This window comes from Branchiostoma lanceolatum (assembly GCF_035083965.1).
Source record: "Branchiostoma lanceolatum isolate klBraLanc5 chromosome 18 unlocalized genomic scaffold, klBraLanc5.hap2 SUPER_18_unloc_1, whole genome shotgun sequence".
NCBI lineage: Eukaryota > Metazoa > Chordata > Leptocardii > Amphioxiformes > Branchiostomatidae > Branchiostoma > Branchiostoma lanceolatum.
In genome coordinates, this window is record NW_027100643.1 from 162,879 (window position 1) to 188,748 (window position 25,870).

The 25,870-nt window shown below is 40.3% G+C and overlaps 1 protein-coding gene across 1 annotated transcript in view; it reads right to left on the reverse strand.

The window, feature by feature from the left end:
• Positions 1-25,870, reverse strand: part of LOC136426128 (structural maintenance of chromosomes flexible hinge domain-containing protein 1-like) — a 45,513-nt gene that overhangs the window by 14,179 nt on the left and 5,464 nt on the right. The window contains exons 7-24 of the mRNA XM_066415019.1: positions 25,490-25,589; positions 25,006-25,125; positions 24,484-24,647; positions 24,087-24,189; positions 23,290-23,503; positions 22,824-22,935; positions 22,077-22,260; positions 21,392-21,589; positions 20,713-20,826; positions 20,195-20,301; positions 18,391-18,473; positions 16,492-16,614; positions 4,045-4,122; positions 2,616-2,735; positions 2,143-2,287; positions 1,392-1,491; positions 878-950; positions 521-660 (exon numbers count right to left, since the gene is read on the reverse strand). Of these exons, the coding sequence (XP_066271116.1) occupies positions 521-660; positions 878-950; positions 1,392-1,491; positions 2,143-2,287; positions 2,616-2,735; positions 4,045-4,122; positions 16,492-16,614; positions 18,391-18,473; positions 20,195-20,301; positions 20,713-20,826; positions 21,392-21,589; positions 22,077-22,260; positions 22,824-22,935; positions 23,290-23,503; positions 24,087-24,189; positions 24,484-24,647; positions 25,006-25,125; positions 25,490-25,589 (2,278 nt within the window). The remainder of the gene's footprint in view (positions 1-520; positions 661-877; positions 951-1,391; positions 1,492-2,142; positions 2,288-2,615; positions 2,736-4,044; positions 4,123-16,491; positions 16,615-18,390; positions 18,474-20,194; positions 20,302-20,712; positions 20,827-21,391; positions 21,590-22,076; positions 22,261-22,823; positions 22,936-23,289; positions 23,504-24,086; positions 24,190-24,483; positions 24,648-25,005; positions 25,126-25,489; positions 25,590-25,870) is intronic.

The window sequence follows — 25,870 nt, forward strand, 5'->3', positions numbered from 1 at the left end:
CATGTAGGGCTTGAGACAGGCAACCTGTGAACTACATGTTTTTTTGGTGGCAACAGGACACTTATGGATTTCATTTCCAAGTTTTTATATAGTTCTCTCTTTTGTATGGTAGTGTCAGTTTAAGGAACAAGTGATCAAAAATGGGATCTAAATATGGAAACTTTCAATCATTCTCTGAAATCTGGACTAGCCCTCCGAATGAAGTAAGAAATGTTTGTCTTTCTTAGTTCTGCTGTAAGTATTTGGTTGTGGACGTAGGTGTTGAGACAAGCAACACGACTACAATATGGATATTTGAAGTCTGGGTTCGAATACCCTGATGCAATCTTGTGCCATTGGGAAAAAGGCACTTTACGCGACTTTCCTCACTCCACCCAAGTGTAAAATGTGTGTGGGTCACGACACCAGTAATAGCTGCCTGTGTCCCACTTGTATTGCATTGTTGCAATTCTAATAAAATAAAATCAAAATCAAATACTCAACAGACTAAGGGCACTATATGCACATAAGTTACATGTACCTTGCATGTGACATCTAGTTTAGGTTGAGTTGAGATGTTGCCAGCCTTGTCTCTGACTTCCACATCGAAGCTCAGCTCCTTCCCATTCTCAACCTGCAGGTTATCATCACCAGGCTTCACATGCAGGGAGCTAGGGGGTCCTGCATGAGGTAAATCAGACAACACAAGGGTTATACTGTATGGAAAGAAATCCCGGAAGAAATTATTGGTCTGCAGAAGGGAAATATGAAAGAAACTTAACTGATAGGAAATGTACTTTCACATAAAAATTGAAGATTGATATATACCTACATGTAGCCACAGTCATTATTTTACCAGGACGTACAACGCAATGTTATGTGTAATGTCAGATCTCACCCGGTAAGAGTCGTATTTTGAGCACCTGAGTATCCTCCTCTAACCCTGGTAGGGTGACCTTCAAGTTGAAGTTCTGCATCAAAACACAGAATAGGATTGAAAACAAAATCAACAAATGCATCCTGCAACAGTTTACTGCATTCCTAAAGCTAACTAGACACAGTGTAACTTGTCGGAAAAAGCTATGCGACATTACAATGATTCACATAAATCTTTTTGAGTATCTGACATATTGCACTGTTCAGCGGCGCTACGGATGAACATTTAAGCCTAATGTAACTCCACTGCTAGGACTGTTATGCTGTTGAAATTGTTTATGTATTAGTGAGACGTAACTTGGTGCCTATTTTTAATCTGTCCATGCAAGATATTTTAAATTCGTAATGTAATAGTTAACATCTTAAATAGTGACTTTTATCAATAATGAGCTCTTGTAAATAATGACGCATTTAACGTACAAATTTCTGTCACATGCAAAGTCATTCATAAATAAAACTGAACTGAACTGAACTACCTTGCCCTGGTGCGACCCCACATCTCCTAGTGCTGTGACTCTCTTGATGATCAGTGTTGTCCCTTTAGTTTCTGTTCCCTCATATGTCAGGTCGAGACCACTGTCAAAGCAAAATAAAAACTTGGTCAATTGCAAACAGTTACATGTAACAATTGTTGTTCAAGACGTTTGAAGAAAAGGTAAAATAAGATCATGCATTCTATGGAGGGGACTCTAAGCCTTCATTCCCATCTACGTCTCAGGCATCAAACCTCCGCATTAGAAAAATACACAAAACACCTGCTTTGACCCAGAATTTACTTGTCTAATAATGTGAAAAATGTTGATATGATCTTCCAAACCAGCTGCTCTCCAAACTGACAAAACACCCTTCTAATTATATGTGGTTGAAAAGAATTAAGTCCCTACTTGGGTACCCTTATAATGATAACTTTATTCACCTTAAATTTTCAAAATCTCCAACTGAGGAAGGGGCAAGACCAACTTTCACACTGTCCCCTAGATTGGTCGCTTTGCTACATCACGATTACTATACATGTACATGTAACTCTTAAATAGAATCCTGGCTACGTTTATGAAGGTTAGACATCCAGGTACAGTACTAGAATATTTGAGTACATTATTTCAATCTCTACAACTGGGTAACATTCAGAGATCACTTCCAGACGTTTTGAGTGACATCCATCACTCTTCTTCAGCATCACAAGAATGAACTGACAGAATCGTGGCTAGAACCCTGTGTTTGACTGACCTTGCTTCTAAGACAGGCTGAAGTTTGTTCGTTGCGGAGGTGGGGTGGCCAAACTCGTCCTGTAACTCCAGAGGGATCTGGAACGGCTGTCCCACCTGGAACGGGGGGTCCATCAGACCTACCGTGAACTTGTCAGGTGCTGCCTCTGTTTAAAGAAAATGTCAATATCAATTAAACAATACATAGTGTCACAAATTGATATTGAATTCAGCTTATCAAAATCAAAACTGCTGTAGCAGTAGCGCTTGCACAACATGTATTCACATTATAAGGTGTGGGCAGGACTTTAACTAAAAAAAAAGGATTATGAAACCAAGAACTACATTGAACGACCTGTATGTCATACCTAACCTTTGCACATCTAGCTGCAAGCATTGTTTAAAACTACATGTATCTCTACCATACAATACTTGATGGTTATGAGTTCCACTCTATGAGAGTTCTAGGGATGTAAGGAAGGAATATAGCCATACCTGTGACAGTGAACTTGATGTTGAGTGAGGGGAGTTCCTTGCCAGCGAAGACGGTGTTGTCACTCTCGTTCATCACGACCTGGAGCCTTAAGGTGTGCTTTCCCAGGTTCTTGACATTCTCTGAAGGAACACAATATACAAATTGCTCAAACTTGGACCATATAATAATTTCACAGGACAAACAGTACAAACAAATACATTGTATAATTTTGAAAAACGGATAGTGATGTCATACTCTACTTCTTTCCTATCGTAAAATGTACTGATTTTATCATAAACTTACTCCTTGCAAGTATTTCGAACCTGGGCAAAGTTTCCCAAAGTCTTCCAAGAAGACGTGAAAGAACAAAAATGAAGAATTTATTGTGTAGTATACCATCTTCTGTAAGTTCAGTCCTTTGTAAAACGTTCCTAGGGCCACATAGCTTTAATAATGAGGACAACTTTTTTGCGACCCAACTTTTATTTCATTCACACGCTCGCATCAACTTTGCAGTGCCCAGAGGATGTCATCCATATTATCAAACCAGTATGGCCTTTTTGAGAATGTGAGCTAGACAGGCATCCAAGGAGGCTGGTGTCTGTCCACAGGGATATATGCATAGACAACACTACAAACAAGATAACTAGGTTAAGTATTTGTAAGTCTGTGTAACACAGTCTCTCACTGTCCAGGCTTCTGTGGAGCATCCTCCTAGAGATCATTCACCTCGCAGAGTGTATTTTGCACCTCTAAGTCAAGAAACTGGAGATCTAGATTCTCTGTCACTATGGAAACCAGTCGTCATTCACAGCTTCCAAAACCGTGGTAACAGACAGTTCGCTGTCTGACTATAATTGGTGCATGTTAATATACATAGTCATAAATCAACAGGATTAAGATGTTCTGAATTCTCCTGACAATCAAGCGTGTAGGGGCTGACCAGTGGGTGGGTCGCAAGAGGCGGAATCTAGTTAGGCCTAGGGAAAAAATGTTGTGCTTCCGGTTACCTTACCAACCGTAGCAAAACCCTGCTGACCCTAGCCTTTTTTGGGTCGACTGCTAGCAAATTTGTGATCTGACTTCTGAGTGATGAAAATTGTCAGAAGTCTTGCAAATTTTCTTACAGACTTCCTGCATTTCACTCTGTCAACAGATTAAGGTTCCAAACAGTTATAGTAAGTCATACATGTAGTACAGTACTATATACATTGTACTTCTTTGTTCAATTTATGAAATTCAATGATTGGTTTTGTCTATCTGACAGTTACAGTTACTGTTTATGGTGTGGAAAATACCAGTATCCTGATGGGTTCTAGTTTCATCCTTGGACTGTATTTGTTTGTTGTAGATCATTTCGGCCAAAATGAATTTAAAAAAAGAGAGAGGGAATCCCTACCTACATGTGTATACCGACCTTCCTCTGACAAAATGTATCTGCATACTGACCCATTTTCCTGAACCAATACGGCCATCTTCCTCCGTGCTGGCTGATGTGGGAAACAATGATGGAGTCACCACTGGGAGCTGGGGAACAAGAAATAGACTTTCAGTAAAAAAAAAACTACATGTCTGTCAAGTGTACATGGAACAAGAAATAAGCCTTTAGAAAAAAACAACTACATTTCTGTCAAGTGTACATGGAACAAGAAATAAGCCTTTATTAAAAAAAAAACTACATATCTGTCAAGTGTACATGGAACAAGAAATAAGCCTTTAGAAAAAAAACAACTACATTTCTGTCAAGTGTACATGGAACAAAAAATAAACCTTTAGGCAAAAAAAACTACATGTCTGTCAAGTGTACATGGAACAAGAAATAAGCCTTTAGTAAAAAAACAACAACTACATGTCTGTCAGGTGTACAGTCATGGAACAAGAAATAAGCCTTTAGTAAAAAACAACAACTACATATCTGTTAAGTGTACATGGAACAAGAAATAAGCCTTTAGTAAAAAAAAACTACATGTCTGTCAAGTGTACATGGAACAAGAAATAAACCTTCGGCCAAAAAGGAAGAATTCAAATGAGATTTTGGTTAAAAAAAAAAGCCCAGCAGCACCAACACTGTATTTCTTACTACGAACAGAATTAGCAATTGAAAGCTTTCAAATGTTTATAACACTATTAACAGTTCAACTCTCAAATTTTGTCTCTAACTTGATTCTACTCCACTGTACCACTTTTAATACAAATGACAGACTGACTGATGTATACATTGTATAATGTATCTTGTAATAAAATATTGCAACAAAAAATGGCTATTAAATCATATACAGCAACGTTACGTGTAGTCTATGCTCTTTACATCACTGATGGCTGCGGTGTATTAATATTCAATGTTATCAATGTTTCTGATTTTTAATATCAAGTTCTTGGAAGGAATACAGACATCCTTATCAATTACTTAACCTTCTCTCTGCTGCCTAACTATACAAAATGTTTGTAACCAATAGGGCATTGGGTGCCAAACGGCTACTTCAGTGTGCTTAAGGTTAATCCGAAGGAAGTGAAGTATATTTATGGCTTGTCTCCATGTCACGTGTACATGTGTGTTTGCCAGAGAAAGTTTCTGTGATTCCAAGCAGTTTTGTTTGAACCTTTGTTTATTCAAGAGAAGCTCTGTTCGGCCTGCATATCCGGACAGATTTATTTGATCCGTACACACTGGGATAGACCCCTACTCTTATCGATAAGTGTGGTGGGTTCTTTTACATGCTTGAGGTGTGGCTCTCCTCAAACACAAGACCTCAAAGTTGATGAACGGAAGCAGCAAATAAGGGTATTGAGAAGTCACCCCTATAATCCAGTGTTAAGCGTTATTTGTCTGCTAATGACTGCTAATACATCACTAAATAGACTTGTAAAAGTGATCAGAAACTTTTGACTGCATTCCCGGTAAACTGCCTAATGGCATAACACACCAGGTTTGTAATGAACAAGCTGCATATCCGGACAGATTTATTTGACCCATACACACTGGGAAGTACCCCTACTCATTGATAAGTGTGGTGGGTTCTTTTACGTGCTCGAGGCATGGCTCTCCTCAAACACGGTACCTCCAAGGTTAGGAATAGAAGCCTATGAGCAAAAAAGGGCATTGAAAGGTCACCCTATAATCCGGTGTTAAGTGTTATTTGCTAATGACTGCTAATACATCACTAAACAGACGTGTAAATGTGCCCAGGCACTTGGCATATAAACATTGTAAGGCCTTGATACTAATAGCACATTAACTATTTACTGGTAGCCTTGGACGATCACCTCCAAATCAATCATACTAAAGGCCATTCCAATTTATTTATTTGCTCCTTGGACATTTTAGATTGAAGGCTTTGTTTTCATGTTGGTCTTCCTGTTTGAATTATCATTTCTTTAAAATCTGAGAACAAAAAACAACAAAATGAATCAGCATTGTCTGAAAGACGCAACGTGCCTTATTCATTCATTGGTACAGCATGTACAAGTAAACTGTTGTATTTACATGCCAGGGTTGCCCAACAGGCGAAAGCTATTTCTAAGGGCTAAACAAGGTGCCTTGCCCTAAAGTGGCAAAACTTTGTAAAGGACCAAAATATTCAGGGTCAAAATACTGGTAGGAGGCCACAAAAATCACACCCAAATCACAAAAATTCACAAACCGACATTTTGTAAATAAAATTCATCTTATGTCTAAACAACAGTGCAGTGTGTCAACACTGGTCCTGTTGCCTTTGATTGAATTAAGCTGACAGTTGCTTTTTTAGGGAAGTCAGGCATCATTTTGGTTCAGCTTCTCTCTGCAAGACTTCCTTTCATGCTGAATATGCAAATTTGAATGAGGGACAAACAACCACAGAAATATCCCAGGGCCTAAATTTTCTTATTCCGTTGCTGAATGCTATGCACTTTCAAGTAACAGAATCGGTTTAAGGATTTCATATCACTATTATAATTTAGTATAAATGTATCAGAAACATGATAAAACTTCTACTAGTTCTAGCTCATAGTTTTTGTATTTCAAATGGTGCATTAATCAATGCGTGAAATGTTTGTGGTGGTTTGATTTTTGCAGTGACCCGTCATTACACTGTTGTGTGTTTTGCACAACTGCTACTGCACTACAGATTTAAAATGCAAACTTGAAACACTGCAAAAACGCCTTTCCCTTCCTAATGATAAGGCGAAACGTAGTCTCTCAAAAATAAATGAACAGTATTAGTATATGATTGAGATTCATGATTCTAGTTTTAATCTGTTGTGTTATGGTAACCGGATCATGGTACCTGTACCTAAGCAAGAACTAAGATCCGTAACAAATTGATTTTGTTTTGTAGTCAGCTGCTTTGCAAGGCTTTCATATCATACAAAAAGAATACTGGAGTTAGGCTGTGAACAGTAATAATCACAATATTTCCATTGCAAAGGCGGTATATTTTCAGAACAGTTAAACCAATTTGGAGCAAGGCGCGTCACAACACCTCTCTGGAACAGTTCATATCAATGCTTGATGGTCGACACAAAAGTTTAAATGGAGGGAGACAACTTACAGGGTGACACTATTGACGTTTTTTTACACGAAAAATGGGCGGCGTCAAGCCATGCACAGTGTTGTGCACATGTGTGCAGACTAAGGCCAATCTGACGCGATTATATGGATGACATCTGTGTGTGCATCAATTTTCATCTGTTTCAAAAAAGAAGTTAGTGACCAAACTGTAAATCATACAAAGAAGCTACAAAAGAAGCAAATGTATGCCACGAATTGCAAAAAGGAAATGGATAATAATGCCATACAATACTTCTTTTTCTGTCATAAAACATACTGAGTTTGTTGTAAACTTAATCGTCACGCAAAATGTATAGCCCTGAGTGAAGCTTTCCAAAGTCTTCTGTATCAGAAAAAAATCTGAGACAGCCCCCTCTTTTCCTAATGGCCCATTCCTTATAATTTAGAGGTGGGTTGGGCTGGTACACATTCCATTCGTGATTTCTCACTCCATTCTTTCTTTCATTCTTACACAAAAAAAACAATTCAAGTCCGACCTTTGAAAAACAAACTTTAAAATCAAACAGCGCATTCTCACGACTTACCGGTATCGAGGCAACAATACAAATGTAAATCTACTGACACAACAAATCTTTTCCTGACATTCAAACCCAGCTGTACTTTCAAAGAGAACGTTTACAGAGATATGAATTTTACACGATATGCAAATAGCTATCAAAATAAAAGGAGGAAGGGTTTAGATGAAGTGCCATATGGTGCACTTTAGGACATAAGTTTTTAATGTCTCTACTATTCTTTCTATAGAACGTTAATGGTTTCTGTTGCATTCATTCATTAATTTTGTATATCTGTAAGCCTCAGGCAAGGCAAACTTGGAACAAAACCAACAGACGCTAATCTGTGTGTTTGGACATACTGACGCATTTTAAGTATACAGTACATGTAATGCACTATCAACTTAACTTGTTGTTTCATTTCAGTCCTAGAAACATAATTCTAAGGCTACCATTAACCAGATCATATATCAAGACAATGAGAGCAAAAGAGAGGTCTTGAAAATATTATTTCAGCTTTGAATGTTTGATCTTGTTTTTACTGAAAAATGTCAGATGCATGCATTCTTCAATGCTTAATAGCTATAACCTTCTCCCCACTACCTACATGTGACCCAGTAACCAGTACAAATTTGTGCCGCATGGCTACCTTAGCAGGCTGAAGGTTAAAAGGCTGACAGTGAAGACATCTAGTTGTTATCCTTTGCATGGGCAGTCATGTATGATGCTAATCTGAACTTTCTGACAGCCCTTCAAAACCCCCTGAGGTTGTACATAGTTTTTACAGGTGGGTCATCGTGTTGACTTCAAGTACGTGACAAGAATTACATGTAGCTGTAAATCTTGAAATGTTTGCAGTGGTGTTATTTTTTCAGTGACCACTTGCAGTGAAATTGTTTGTACCTCCGCAAATTCTACTGTACTTAACATAATTGCAAACTTCAAATTACTGCTAAAACCTAACTTTCCCTCCTAATGCAAAATAAAACCATTGCGAAAGTACATGCATTTACAGTACACTTGCTACACTTACCGGTAGTCTAGTACTATTTTTCAAACATGTTTTGTTTGTTTGTTTTGTGGTACATATGCAGTAAACAGTCTAACAACATGACAGACTATACTTTTACACTTAGTACACAAGTGGTGCAATCAAGACCGACTTGTGTTGAACAACCAGATACCTAACCTTGACCTAACCCACTACAAGTATTTCAGGTGTGGGCTCTAATAGCCTCATTAAACAAAGAATCTAGACGCCAGCATACCCATCCCAAAGACTGCACCCCCCTAAACCATGCAAGCTGGAACACACAAATTTAAACACCAACGGGGCAGATTGTCCAATGAACTTGCGACGCGCTAGCAAGACTGCCATGCGCTGAAACCTCAGTGTGAGACCACGCAATGCGCAGAACTAACTTCGGATGGCCCACATGTGAGTCTATCATTCACTTGGCAAACATGCTTGATATACAAATTTATAAGTGCAAAGACTGCCATGCACTGAAACCTCAGCATGAGACTACGCCATCCACAGAACTGACTTCGGATGGCCCACATGTGACTCTATCATTGGCTAGGTAAACATGCTTGATATAGAAGCGCAAAGAAGTTGTCACTGACTGTGACTGGCTGGTTAAGGCATGACCTGCTACAGTGCCCTATTCTAGTTAGGGCAGGGAGAACACTGCTAACGCATGACAGGATTGTGGGTGCCGGTTCAAACGTGTTGTGTGTCTGTGTGCTCAACCATGCATGGGGTAGCACTTGTCACCAAATCAGTTCTGTACTAAACATGCTCATTCTTTCTTGGAATTTCCTCCAGACTGCACCTTACTAAGTTCTGCCCGAGACAAAGCTGAGGAGCTTCATGGGAAGTTAAGACTGGAAGCAATCTTGGATCTCAAAGACTGTGAGGACATATATTTTCTGGCATTAATGACAACAGCAGAGGTGGTAGAACAGGGCGAAAGGTGAGGTTGACTGTGCATTTTGTGCTCACTCTTTCTTGGAAGTGTGTCAAGCCTGGACCTTACGGAACTTTGCCCAAGACAAGACCAAGGAGCTTCATTGGAACTTTAGACTGGAAGGAAACTTGGATCTTAAAGGCTGTAAGTATGTCATATATTTCTTGGCCTTTCTCAAAACAGTAGACTAAGTCTTGGTAAAACAAGAACAAACTGGAACAGTTGACTACCGTACAGTTGTGCTCACGTTTTCTTGGAATTTTGTGGACCTTGACCTTACGGAATTCTGCCCAAGGAAAGCCTTCATTGGAACTTATGACTGGAATGAAACTTGGATCCCAAAGGCTGTGAGAACATACATGTACAGTTTATTTCTTTCTGACAACAGCATGCAGTGGTGGTAGAACAAGATCTGGAACAGTTGATTGTACATTTGTCACAGGAAAAACACTTCTGTGAGATGACTCAGAAGTCAAACACTTGAAGCTCTGTACAGTATTTATACTGTGGACAGTCATACTTCTGGAACTGGGATGATAGTCACATGCTGCCGGTTTATTTAATCAGTACCGAGGGACTTTTATGAGCATTGAGCCTATTGAACTGGGACAATATCGCTCTTTTTTTCAAAAAGCAGCCTATAATATAATATAGTATAACATTTTGTACTAGGGATTGTAACACTTCCTAAAAGTATAAAAATTGGCTGGGGTTTCAACTCTTGACTTTCCACCCAATTGTAGGAAACTGATGGGCAACATGACGGACAAACCAACTGAGCTATCGCCGCTCATCGGAAAGTTATCAACAATCAACGAGGACTGTGAACACCCTTCTTGTATCCAAGAAAAGGAGTCGAAACAAACGGCGAACATAAACCCAATACCGACTCCGGAAGACACAGGCGGACAAGAAAGCAGCAGATTATGGCAAATGCTGCGTGCAGGATTGGGCGTGACGTTGGTTCTGATATGCACGATTTTCTTCGCCCTAGCTGGAGACTTCATGCAGCTAAGTCATGCGGGGGGTTTTCCCTCCTTCCAGATCATTTTTGTGAACCGTGTCGGCATATTTGCTTTTAACCTCATCCTTGTTGCGTATTTTCGTCCTAGTCTACTAGGAGAAACACGCAAACAGACCGGGATGCTAGTCGCAATGGGGGTAGGTAGAAACGTTGCTACAATATTGTTACTCTTCTCAGTTCTCTACGTCTCACCTGGAGAAGCCTATAGCATCATACGTGGGCTTGGTCCCGTCTTTACGACAATAATGGCGCTATTGTTTCTAAAGGAGGCCGTTGCAATTGTACACCTATGTGGCATCGTTGTATGTATAGTTGGGGTTGTGTTAGTGGCAGTAGGAATGCAGCAAGGGAAGGCGCAATTGCTTGCAACCAACGAGATTGCACGTTCAATTTTATTACCGCTGTCCGCAGCGCTGAGTATTTCGGCCATGATGGTGCTAGGGCGTGCGCTACTGCGACACACTGTCCATCTATTTACCCTTGTGTTCTACATCCAGGGAATTGGAGTGATCATAGCTTTACCGCTAATGTATATTTTCGATACCCCAACGTGGAAACTCGACCCCAAGACATGGCTGTACGCGTTCGGCCATGTAGGTTGCTACGGCGCCGCCATGTTTCTCCTATACGCAGGGCTGAGGTTAGAAAAAGCGGGGATCGTACAAACGCTAGAAAACGGAGTGATCCCGTTCTCCCTACTGTTTGATTACATCTTGTTGAAGAAAGTGCCCACGTATATGGAGGTTGGGGGAGGGGGGCTGGTACTAGCTGGGTCCCTCGTAGTTGGAATGTACACGTGGTGGTTGAACAGGCAGGAAGAATTAAGGGAAAAACTTCAGAACGAATTGAACCTTGGTGACGAAAGAAGTTACACGATAGCGGATGAGAACGTTAGCCAATAAAGTTACAGGCGATAATACTGCTAAAGAAAATCACCCAGGAGACTAAAAGTCTGGTCTGTGTGGACAATAGACTAGCCTAGGTACCATTCTGTGTGCACATGCAGGATGGTACCTAGGCTATGGACAGGACTCTTAATGCTTGTGTCAATAGGAAAAAAGACCTGAACCTTGGGGACGAAAGAAGTTATACAATAGCGGAAGAGAACTGAGTGCGAGGAAAAGCCTTACCTTAGTAAGGCAATAAAGCTACAGTCAGAACCACTCAAAAAGACCACTCAGGGGACTGTAGTCGGGATTCTTAATGCGTTTGTCAATAGGAAAACAGACCTGAACCTTGGGGACAAAAGAAGTTACACGATAGCGAAAGAGAACTGAGTACTATTAGAAAAAGGGGAACAAAATGGCAGAAGTCTTCTCAACTGTACTCTACATAATACTTCCGTCTGAAGTTAGATTTTACCACAATAAATCATTATATACATGAATGATACTTCATAGCTAACGAAGTTTAAGTGCTTGTGGTGTGTTGCTTTACCTTGAATGTTATGTAATAATATCATCTATATATAAATATTGTGTTGATGAACAACAGGGTACACATGTATGTGCAATGACTGCAAACATGTACAGTATTCATGTCAATGGCAATCAATTAAGAGTTGATGTGTATACTACATTGTACAAGGGGAAGGGCTAGCAACCCCTCCCTGTAAAAAATACACCCTGCTACTGAAACAGCAAGGAAACTTGCTGCCTAGGGGTGGATACCGGTTCGCTGGACCTGATTTGGACCTTTATAACATTCAAGAACCGAGTCCAAAAAACCTGAAAGCCTAAAATCTGAGTCCGAAAAAAACTGAACAAAGTACAAATATATGTTTCTATTTTGTTTGATAAAAAGTGTTTTGACAAAAAAGGCATTTGAAATAAGTGCAACATTCAAATATCAAACACTGGTTTGTCTTGAAAGTCTTCTCACCAGAAACTTTTTTAGTCGTGCGTGTCAGTATTAATTCTCTATGCTTAATATTGGCCTAATGAAACAAAACATCAACTGGACAGGATCAGGTCCAGGTCCGGACCTGAACCTACATGTACATGTAAATCTCTGGACCTTAACTTGGACTAGGACCTTATCAAGCTGAACCGGTATCCACCCCTATTGCTGCCCCATGCACACTAGGCAATACAAAGTTTAGAAGGGTCTGAATGAACTTCATTGTATCAATATGTACGTATAAACTGCTACTTCAATGCTGCTATGCTTGTATATCAAACCCCATAAGGTACATGTATAATAATTGTTATGCTTAGATCATTGCATTTACTTTAATCTGTGTCAACTTCTGTGCATCTAGACTACAGTTGTAGATCTGAAAACCTTACCCTGTACTTTTGTTGTGTCAAGAAAATTGTACTTCTCATATGTTTGAGAGTTATGTTTGTTCACATTTCGTTAATGATGTTTTGTATTTGTAATTGTATGCATCTTTAATCAGGTTGGCATCTTCCCTTTGTCTGCATTGACGTTTTAAACCTTTGTTGATTAGATAAGGATAACAACTGTAGCAGGTCTCACCCTGGGCAATGGATCAAGGGCGATGTTCCACTCCCAAAAATACCGGCGCCTCTCTCCTGGATCTTCAAATCTAGGGTCTTTTCTTTGTATTTTTTTGGAGAAAAACTAGGGAAAAATGTGGAATTTGCACAAGTTTGGCCAAGTGGTGTTGCTAATTTGCATCGTAGCTACGGGCCTGGGGACACTGTCTACTGTTGGACAGGCACACTCTTTTGTTTCTTGCTATGGCTATGCTTGCATGCAAACAATTGGTACCTTTGACATTGGTCTCATTAAAAACTTGTTTTTTAAGACTGAATTGATTTAATGAGATCTCCAGTTTCATCTTTGACAGGTTACAGAAAACTGGGACGAAAATTGTTGTTTTCTTCCATATTGTTCAAATTTTTCCTCCAAAGACAATAAGTACTATAATTGATTCAAATCATTCTTAGGAAAATGAAATTTAAGTTCTACTAAAATTATTTGCTACTCCTGGACAAACATTACTCAAATTTAGCCCCACAAATTCAACTACACTTTCAAGCAACATAACAAAAATAAACAAAAATTTGAACTGTAATTTCAACTGTTTTTGAATGACATTCCAAGACAAAGACTGGAGTAAATGTTGGACAGTCAGAAATTTAGGTTACTGTAAATGCAGAAATGTACGCAGGGATTTGAGTACGCAGTAGGGAGAAAATGGAGTGTTCGCGGTGGTTTTGAGTTCATGTTTGAAACAATAGTACAGTCACACAATGGAACAGCTTTTTGCAGTGGTTTTAAGTTCGCGGTAAAAAGTTCATGCGAACATAAAACCATGCCAACATTTCTGCATTCACAACTATGCTTTAAAGTGATTCAAACAAACACAGATGAAGTTTCACACTAAAACTAAATTGTTCTTTTGTCACAAAGTGCTTTACTTGGCAAGGTGATCTTGTGGTTAGGGTTGTTGACTAAGAATCTAAAGGTTCTGGGTTCCAATGGCTAGAAGGCCACAATGTTGTGCCATTGGAAAAGGTACTGAAAGACATATTTCTTCACTCGACACTCAAGTGAAAATGAGTAGTACTAAGTATAGCTTCGATAATGGGATGTAAAGCTGGAGGTCCCATGTTTGAGGAGAGCCACATCTCAAGCATGTTAAACTTCAACGTCCCATCACACTTATTGAAAAGAGTGGGGGTCCTTCCTGCAGTGAGTGGATCAAACCTTACAGTCTGATCTTACACACTTGTATCTAATGTACAAAACTGGAGTGTTACACCCAAAGGCAGTTTACTGGTTATGCAGAACAAACAAATAAACAAACATGATGCAATTTGTATCTCTGTTGTATTTTATCTGACCCTTACCTCTTCCCTCAAGACCTCAATGAAAAGTGGCCTGCATTGCGAATTGAGCTTCTCATGAACATAGAAACAAACTAGAAAGGCAACATTTGCGAGCAAATACAGCATGTTTAGCCATACTCCTCGCCATGCAAAAAATGGACTCTCCCAAAATAACAATGGACCATTCTAAAATACTTGCACTAAAAAAATGAATCACCCAGTCCAAAATTGAGTCTTCCAGTAGTACCTCAACACAATATGGACCAGTCCACAACCATATCCACTTATTGATTAACAAATACACTTCTGCTAACAAATGGACTTTTTCATAATCATTCCAGCTCCTATTCCCATAAACGAAGGTGCTAAGTCCTCCTGTGTGTTTCTGCCTATTTTCGGTGGCCGCGCTAGACCACCAGCGGATTTGTTTTGACGGAGCGCCACCCGCGCGCGACGATGTACACTGTTCGGCACCGCTAATATCCGGCATTTTCCAGCTCCAAAACACTCCACAAGACCCACGTTTTTAGTGTTTTGCCTCGTGTTCAACACGATTCGATTTGCATTACTAACGGGACGAAAATGTTATGATAGAAAAAAAATTCACCCCGTCCCGGCGTCCGTCCCAAAAACATGAACGACATGAAAATATATTTTCTTACAGATTCAATCACGAAAATCAACAGCATGGGATTCCAAATTTTCGCAACGGCCGACCATTTATCATGGTTGAACTTCCTTCCAAGGCGTGCGATAGATAAACATTCCCGGCACATAATAGTCACTAGTACCAGACTAACGCAAGCTCATGATGACAATTACCCTGGGAGTCCAGGCACCGTAATCGGATCCCCGCACGCGCGCCCAAGCTTTCACGGCCCCCCCTCCCGCTGCCCCCCCCCCCCCCAAGACTGACCCCGCCCCACTCTCCGCTCAGACCCAAACTCCGCTATCCGATTACTCCGCTATCCGATTACCGTAATCGGATAGCGGAGCTTGGGTTTGCAGCGGAGAGTGGGGCGGGGTCGGTCTTCGGGGGGCAGCGGGAGGGTGGGCCGTAAAAGCTTGGGCGCGCGTGCGGTGCTCCGTGGCCCGCCGATTACGGTGCCTGGACTCCCAGGGTAGATGATAATAGGGAGAAAGTTTGTCAGTGAAGTTTGGCCACCAGAGGGTACATTCATTTAACGTTACAAGCTAGCGCAAAGGGGCGAATCATTGACCTTACCGGGGACTGACTCTACTGGCCTAATCATTCCTTTTTTGCCGAATTCTACGATCCATACGCCCGTACGTAGGACATGTAGGAAGGCCTGGTGGTGGACGCTACACATCACGGGAGACGCGTGTTGACAGGAGTGTCGCGCCAGTCTGAGGAGAAACGATCTCCCGTGTTGTGTTGAAGAATTTGGAGTTTGAAAATATCTGGAATAACTAATGCTAGAATAAACATTCACAAAATCATTGATTTAACTTGTTTTCTGTTATAAAATTTCCTAAACTGCAATTTAACCACTGAGTTTAAGGGAACATGGTGTTTTCCCGATAATCACGTTAAATGTTTATGTCCGGTCTTTCCTCCTCGTAAGCAAACTTCCAGCTTGCCAGGTGCAAGGCACTCGGGGTCAACGACCTGTAGGTCATATGTAGTATTGAAAGTGACAGAAGTGGCAAATATTGTCAAGAAAGCCCAAAATAAATCGTTTTGAATATATGTATGCCAAAAATGGGAATGTAGTCCTTTAAATATTTGTTCAAGCCACATATACAGCAAATTTCAGGTCATTCGGTTGAAATACCAGGGCGCAGGAGGCCAAGATATGCTAAAAATAGCCTAAAAACCTCAATAAAATCACTTTCAAGGTCAATATCTAAAAAAGAAAAAGAACGTACATTGGTTTTTGCCTACATTACCTCTGTACCAAATTTCAGGTCATTTGGTCAAAAAATGACAGAGATGAATCGATTTGAAGATTTGACAGGAGAAGAAGAAACATGAGTAAAAACAATATGTTGAGCCATACTAGGTATGGCTAAACATAACAAACAATTGTGTACTCACAGTGCCAGATGATCTTGAGTTCCACCAGGAGTTTTCTGGAACCGGCTGATCCCGGTCCTGAACCACCTGGTAACCGGTTTATCGCCTCTCCTTTCCGGTTAAAGATCTCCACTTTCATGGCACCTAATAGTATATACAATGGTACATAAAAAAATAAAACTTTTGTTTCTTCAAACTTGATTAGATAATATTACATCATCTAGAAATACTGCTATATATATGGTTTCAAAATCAGCACACTAGCAGATGACATACCAAACTACATGTACATACAAATGCATCACAGGGATCTTGAGTTATGGCAGACACACACAGAAGGTATTATTATAATGATGATAATAATGATAATACAGTAAACATATTAATAATGTTGTTCATGTCCCAAGGACATGTTACAAGCAATGGCTTTGCAGAACAATGTCTGAATTGCACCGTTTTAACAATGAATGTTGATCAAAAGTTACATACAGTTACAAATATTCTACAAAAATATGACTTACTTTCATAAAAATGGTTCAACTTACAACTACATGCAACACTCATTAAAATATTCTAATATACTGTTGAACTTCATAGAGGTTTCTATTTATCAATGATAATTTAGAACCTCTAAGGGAAATTCACAAATAATTTCATCACGTTAGTAAATGACTGTTAGCATAACAAAGTTCTTTATTCACAACCACATATCAAGAGCCGACATTTCAGTGAGTGTATGTTACCTTCCTCGGGGCAAAAAATAATTGCCCTGAGAAAGGTGACAAACGGTCATCGAGACATCGGCTGCTTGTTATACCCTAAGGCAAATGTTGGTTAATGTGGTTACATTTAGAAACTTCAGTGAAAACACTGTCTTCCATGTCAACTATGTACAACGTCAAGTTGCAAACTCATACTTACTCACTCCAAAGTTCTGGAATTATTTTGGTCTGAAAGCTCTAGTCTTACATATGGGTTTCTTCCAAAACAGTCGGCAAAACAAAAATGTTCAAATATTTGAAAAAAAATAGCTGTTATACATGTAGTTCTGCTGGTACATATACATGTACATGTACTACAAGTATGTACTTGGTCCGACTATAAATAATTGAATAAGAAAAGTAAAGACTACCGAGTCGACATGGTTTAAGATTAAATCTTAATGATACAGTTAGAGGGTACCCTTAGGTTACCTTGTCACCTCTTAAATCACTTGTGTTTAATTTGTGCAGTGACATGGAAAATGACCGTGGGAATATCTTTAATAGAAAACCAATAGGATTTAAGCAAGTAAAATCGTCCAGGGGAATTGCAATATTGGTGCATTTTTGTCATGATTCTTTTTTTCTTCCGTTTTTCTACATTTACCATATCAACTGACTATTATGGTCTTTTTGGTTTTACCTATCTTGTTACAGTTATATAACAACTTTAGAGGATAACCTTAGATTAGGTTGTCACATGTTAAATTGCTTGTGTTTAATCTGTGCAAGGACATGGAAGATGACTGTAGGAATACCTTAATAGAAAAGCTGCAGGGATTAACCAAGTATAATCTTCAGGGTAAATTTGCAATGTTGGTGAATTTTCAAAAATTGTTCTTCTATTTCTCTACATTTATTGTATCAATCACAGTTTTCTTTAAACTCCTAAAGTACAAATTTCTCCTTTATGTTGACATATCCCCCTCTACCCCCCTCCATTGTTAGTGGTTTGTCCCTCCCCTATAGTCCTTCCAGCTAGTATATTGTCATTGTTCATTAATATGCTTTTTTCCTTCTATTTCTCTGCATTTATTGTATCAAGTATAATTTCAAATAGCAGGGGTTTTTTTTATTCCTAGTACATGTACAAATTTCTCCTTCATGTTTACATATATCCCCCTCTACCCTCCTCCATTGTTAGTGGTTTGTCCCTCACCTATAGTTCTCCCAGCTGGTATCTTGTCGTTGTTCTGAAGATTGTCTCCTTCTGGCCACTTCACCACCACCTTGTCTGGGAGCCTGTGTGCCAGGAAGGGAGAAAACACAATCTGCAACACCTTTCATACCAGTCATAGCAACAAAATGGACATGGAGCAAAGACACCAGTGCCTGTATGATGAGTTTGCAATGGAGAGTGGACCACAAATTGCAAAGTTTAACTTAAAAAATACTGCTACTATTTCAAGATTACTGTAACAGTATTTATAAATTAGTACCACTGATATCAATATTTGGAATGACAACATTTTTAGGTCCTTTGGATCTATGATAAATATCTACTCTACAACCAAATAATAAAAAGCCAAATTTCAAGGCTTGAAATACTGGGTGCATGTGCACTCAAAATTGGAGATGTGCACTCAAAATTGGAGATGTGCACTCAACGTTTGACTGTGGGTGCACCTAGATATTTGTATGTAAAGGTACGTCTAGTATACAGCTTATTCTTGACATTTGAGCATCAGAAAAAATAACAAAATCTTGTATTCCTTGTTCAGAGTTCTGAAATTAGCTATAGATTCAAGTTCTGAAGGTCTGTTGTCAGCTTTTGGTGACATTATACAGTCAAACCTGTATTAGCGGTCACCTTTGCATAGCGGCCACCTGCCCATAGTGGTCACTTTTTGTCGGTCCCTTGAATTTTTCCCATTGACATAAGCATTAAGAATTCGTCTATAGCGGTCACTGTCCAACGCGGTCGCGGCCACACGGTTTTCAGTCCCGTGGGTCTGGAAACACTGCCGATAACGGTCACGGCGCATGGTCGCCCGGCAAGATTCGGGAACCTTCTTTCAAATCTCGGTAGAAAAATATCGTCATTATACTTTTTTTATAGCAGTGTTATCCATGAAAATGTTGTGTATGGTTTTATTTTGCTCCTGGTGTGGGTTTTGAATTTCCAAAACCACTAAGACGCCAGAAATTTGAAGACAAACAGAGCCTCTTGCGCGCGATCCTAGCAGGCCGGACGCTTTGTTTACTTGGGTTACTTCAATAGTAGTAGCATGGGCGAGCAGTTTGTTTAAAAAAATACAGACGCCTTTATCCTCTATAAAAGGTTATAAAGTCATCCATTCTTTGTATATCTGTTCTCTTTATTTAAAGAACTTTTTTGACGAAATAAGTTTACATTTTGTACTATTCAATGTAGAGTAAAATCATACCCCACACATTGTAGCTGCACCTACATTACAGTAGACTATTCCAATGACCCTATGATCTCATAGGCGCCATCTTTTAATTTCTCCCGTCACGGGAATCCAACCCAAACAGTCAGTTTAAACAGGCTGATTTTACCGTGATAATCCGCAATTTTCTGCTGATAAATGATGTCGCCGCGCAATTGAAAATGACACGGTTGTCTTCGGCAACATTTTGGTCGCATGTGCTCCGGATTGGGGGCGGATCGATGGATCGACTTGGGACAAAATTATATGCATGTGGAAAAATCGAGACCAACCGACAGCAGTACTAGTCATCTTGAGCCGATCGCAGTCGTCTTGTGGAAGTGGTCGGTAGACCAAGTTTGACTGTATACTGTACATGTATGTGAATAAATGTTTCTCAGTGGGTACAGAAAACATGTGCCACTTATTGCTCGTGGTCAATCAACCGTTTCTATAGAGCGGCCACCTGTCCATAGCGGTCGATTTTGGCCAGTCCCTTGAGTGACCGCTATAGACAGGTTTGACTGTACTTTAATCATTTTTCATTTCTCAAACAGTTCAGAGAAATCTTACTTTGCTTCTTCTTCTTCAATGTACTTCTTGGCCTGTAGTTTGGTGGTGGAGCGGTCTAACTTGGACAGGTGGAGAACCTTCACTTCATCGTATAAGGAAGACGGCTCCTGAAACAAACGTTGCAATTATTACAGCTGTCATAAATGTCATAAGCTGTCATTAAAAAAATCCAGCAACATTGGATTTGCATCTTAGATTTGACAACATTTTCATCTTAGAATTCTCATTACAAATGTATTTACAGTCACACAATGGTGTCGTTACACCAATAAGCTGGTGTGTTTTGCAGTTATAAGGGCGGTTATACTGGCTACACAGATACAGAATGATATAGCAACTGGTTTGTTATGCCAAAGGATGGTTATACCGGCTATACAGATACAGATATAGCACGTTATGTCATGCTGAAGGGCAGTTATACTGGCTATATAGATATAGATACAGCTACAATTATCTTTCTGAAAAATAAAGCAAGCAAGTTCAAGTTCAAAAGTATTTAAGAAATCTTTCCAACCGACCTGTCTCATCTCCATCTCCCCTCCGGTAGCGAACACCTCTCCCTCGTAGTCGCCATGGAGAAGGAACCTCTGGATTGTTCCATAAATGATTGGGACTGTTCGCTGTGTTCTTACCTGGTGTTCAAAAGGTTTAAAAGTCACATGCTGCATAGGGCGATGCCTAACTCCGTTTCAGTAGCCCTTGGACCACACAACCTTGTACAAATACTACAGCAGGCCAGGGGGCTAGTCCACTGGTGGTACCGAATTCTTACTTGTTGTACAGTAGTTAGGCAATAAAGATAACTATTTTCTCAAGGACTTAATTTCACAATTGAAGGGGAAGGACTTTCTTGCAGTGTTTTAAGTTTCTTGGTTGAAACATGTCTGTACTACACAAGTAATACATTAGCACCGCATATTCCCAGTGCTAGTTGGGCAGCCCTGGCTGTGCGTTCTGAACAGCCAAACCGATAAATAAGTAACTATTCCCAGTATCATTAGTTTGCAGGTGAGAGGTCATTGCAAGAATAAAATCATCGCCAGCATTTCAAGATTTTCAGTAGTTCAAGTACAAAAGTTTGTTTCTTCTACTTTCTTAGTGCATATGTAACAACAGTTTGCTCCAAAGGAGGCTCACTCAAAAGGAGGCTCAAGGAATGCAACACAAGACATGAAAAATAATCTCAAACATCCTTACGAGTTGTCCCTCCTTGAAGACCTTCCCGTCCCACTCGATAGACTTGAAGACGGCCCAAGGAGCCTGCTGTTTCTTGGAGGCCAGCTCCGGTCTGGTGATGGACCCACCAAACCCACAGAACTTCACCTGTTTGTCATACTTCTCATGGCACTCCTTCAACCACTCAAAGAACTGACGGTCAATCTTCGCTCTTTGTTCCTAAAGATCATACAATAAAATTTCATGTCAAAACTTTTCCTTAGCAGAACTACATTTTGAGGTAGGTACAATAAAAAAAATTGAATCATTTTCATAATAGAAAGTGTGATAGATCATGGAAAAGATGATAGCTTTCCTGGTAAAATATAAGCTACCCCTGGCAACTTTCAAAAGAACTGCAGAATGTCAATGCTACAGCTTTTGACAAATAAAAGCACTGATGCCACTACTGATAAAGCACTTAGCAGTTTTCTTGGAGCCCATCAAGATATTTTCATTTGCAACACCCAATTTTAATTTTGGACCCCAGGAAGGATAGCGATGTACATGTATCACTAATGGAGACCTGAATTTCCCTTACCTTTTCCCTTACTTTCCCCCCAAACGTTTGAACCATCCCTTACATTCATCTCCCCCCAAACAATGTTTGAATCCTCCCTTATCTTCCTCTTTCCTCCTCTCCAAAAAATAGTGAATCCCCCCTCACCTGTCCCAGTTTGACCATGGAGTAGGTGGTATTCTTGTCCTTGAGCCTGACCTCTAAGTCCATGAAGGTCAGCTTGTTGGTGGAGACCTGGAACTTGTCGTTGGTGAACAGACAGCCCGAGATCCTGTTGTAACATTCAACAGGAATCACCCCCCTCTTCTTGGGAGGACTGCACCACTCGAAACTGGGAGAAAAGGTAGGAATACAAAACTGATGTTGTGATGGCATAATGGTTAGGGTGTTTGGCCCAGAGGTCCTGGGTTCGAATCCCGATGTGCCACCAATGTTGTGCTCTTGGGACAGTCACTTTACACGACTTTCCTCACTCCACCAAGGTGTAAAAATGGATGCCTGACTTAGGTTAGGGAGGTAAAACGGGGAGGAAGTAGAGGATTGGGCTCTGCCTTCCAATACCGTGCCCTAGACACAGTGAATAACAACCCACTGCCCCTACAGCCTCAAAAAGGCTATGGGACTACCTTTACCTTACCCTACCTTTTTAAAGTCAAACTTGCCCAAGAAGACCACTCATGGGACTGATAAAATCTGGTCTATGTGGAGAGATCGGCACTATAAACAGAATTCTTAATGCTTGTGTCAGGAGTGGGTACAGATACAGAAGATTCTGTTACAGGTCTGGTTCAGGTCCAGAGTTTCAGGTCAAGAGAAATATTGGTTTTGCACCAGTACATGGTACCGGTACCCATCCCTAGCTTGTGTCAATGGGAAAAACTATGTGTTACTTACTCATCTACAAATGTGTATGGGATGAGTCTGCCATTCCAGTAGCACTCGAATATGGGTCTCTTTCCTCGGGCAGGGCGATCAGTGGACACACAGTCTTCCTCATCTTCTTCAACTGTGGAAAAAATTCAAAACACCCGTTTTGAAAAAAACCCAAAAAACAACATACATGTATGATCCAAGGCATCAGTCAGAAATCGGGACCAGATCATGAGATTCAAAAACATAAAGTTACAGCTGCAGTACCATAAAAAGCCACCAATAACGAAACTTGCCCTTCGTTTTCCTGACCCCTACCTACAAACTGAATATGTATCAAGATCCATCCTCATGTTCAGCTTCTCAAGTTATGCTGTCCACAGACACACAACCAGACCCACCCACCCACAAACACACAGACCTGAAAGCATTTACCTTCTTGGTGTAAGTAAGTATAAGTAAGTAAGTAAGAAATAGAAGCAATACGTACCCACAGGCGGAGCATACATGTCGGCGGGATAAGTCTCCCGGTCATACAAGAACGGGTGGTAGCGTAGGATCCCCTCCACTATTCCCGTCCCCTCCACGGTGGCCTTGAACTCGAAGCTGTCGGCAGATTTCTGGATGTACTGCGTCTGCATGTCGTCCTGTAACTCCCTCAGGTCAACGATCTTCTCCTTCCGACCCATCTGGATGAGTTTTATCTAAAAACAGATCATGACTAGTGTATGAGCTCCCCCTGTTGTCTGATATATGAACTGCATAATAACCCCAGCTACTGAAATAGCAAGGAAATGTGCTGCCCTGAGTGCCACTAGGCACCACAAGGGTCTGAACCAACCCAAATGAATAATAACTCTGCTTGTAACAATGTTCTGTATGAGTTTTATCTGAAGTGCAGAGTGCCCCCTGTTGTCTGATATGAAAACTGCAGATACTTTTTTCAACAAGATTTTAGTTTACTTCAATGAGGGTAGACATCATGGTAGTAAGATACGCAAGATGGCAGTTACTCAGGCAACTGGATAATTTGGTAAATGGTCAGACGTTTCAGACGTTATCTGAAGACTGGAGAGATCATTACTAGAGCAACAGCGCCCCCTGTTATCTGATATAGAAACTGCATGTTGACCCTACTTGTAACCATTTCAGCTGTTAGAAAAAGCTTGCTGCTATCAAGAAATGCTTTAGCTGCTTGGATGAGTTTGTGAAATAATTGCTGACTACATGAAAATCAGATTTTCCCACTGCCATGCAGGGGTGACAGCAGCAAATAGAAGAGCCCACCTGGATGTGGATGTGTTGGGAGGGGCTGTCACAGCGAGAACTCTTTCCCCCTCCAGTAGCAGCATTCCCTTGTGGGCCATGGAGGTAGTAATGGTAGATGTGACTGAAATACAGATGCAAGTCAGCAAAACATTGCAAGTCTCCAAAGATGAAGCACATTTTCTAACATCACTTGTAGAAAATATAAGTCTACAGTCTTCCATGCACTGTGGTTTCTTTTCTACTCTCTGTTTGACCTCAGTCAAAGCATGACACTTTTTCGTTAGCTGTGTGTCTTTGCTATGGCCAGTTACACCATATTCTGCCTCCCTTCCTGTCACAGTGCAATAAAATAACTGTGAAAACACAACTGGTCCAGAACAAAGATACACACAGGCTAAAGCTTTAGCTGACAAACCTGAGTTGTTTGGGCCAGTATTTCATGTAGTCCTTCAGGAACTTGAGGTGAACAGTGTTGACGTTGGTGACCACCACAGCCGTAAAGTTCTCCCTCCCCGTCTCCTCTGTAATTATCTTCCTGATGTGGTCCTCCTCTGCACTGATGTGGGAGGTGTCCCCAGGCTGGGTTGTCATGGAAACAAGGGGTTGTCATGTTTTTAAGAACAGGCAAAGAAAGCTCTAGGGATGTCCCTGTGGCTCAACTGGTAGCAGTCTCACAGTTGAGCTCCTGGTTCAAATTAGTTGCTAACAGGGAGACCCAGGTTCAATCCTGGGATGAGCATCTCAGTTGGGGCTGCACCCGACTTTTGGAAGGGATGTAAAATGGGGGTCCAGAGTTCAGGGGGGTTCCTCTGACATGTTTGAGGGGAAGAGCTAGCAACCCCTCCCTGTACAAATATACCTGCTACGAAAACAGCAAGGAAACTCCCTGCCGTATGTGCCACTTAACAAGGGTCTGGACAAATGAAAGAAATCTCACCTTTCTATTCCTGATGTATCCACTGTAGATCTTTTCCTTGTTCTTCTCCTTCTTCTCAAAGTCTTCCTGTGAGATCACCAACTCATGGACATCCTTGGAGTTCTTCGGTTTGGTGATCATCTAAGAAAGATTAAAAAGAAATAAAATTCATCTTTCTTTGGTAACATCTTACAGATTCCCACATTACTATCAGCTGACTATAGCAATGATTGTCGTTTAATTTTTTTATTTTTTTTTTCCTTTCTGCTAAAGTTAGACTGTATGTATATTTTCTTAATGTTTATAAAGTAAAAAGAACCAAAGAAAAAATAATGTTCAATGCTTGCAATAAAGTACCAGCTGAAAAAAGTCTATATATAGCATTAGCCATAACAAACTGAAATGGTACTGCACATGTACATTGGTACTACATGTAGTACACTGGTATGATAGGGGTTAGAGAGAATCTGTTACCATTTACTACAACAAAGGACATCCAACTCACCCTTGTTGTTGTTCCAATGAAGAACACTGCCTGTTTGCCGCCCACACCGAAGTAGGAGATTTCACTGTTCAGAGATCGTGGTCTCCAAAAACCTAACTCGCTAGAAATGTAGAACAAAATAACTATTTATCTAAACATCTGCAGGAATTATAATGTCCTTTCAAAATGGCATTTCACAGCAGATCCAGAACATTGAACAAAAAGAACACATACACACATAATCAATGGCAGGATTAGCTGTTTATTATCATTTTGAAGTCTCTGTTAAGTACAGTAAAGGACATACAAACCAAGGGGCTTGAACCAAAAGGTTTGGAATGAGAGAATGGAAAACAACTTGATGAAAAAAAAAGAACAAAAGAACAAATATGACGAACACAT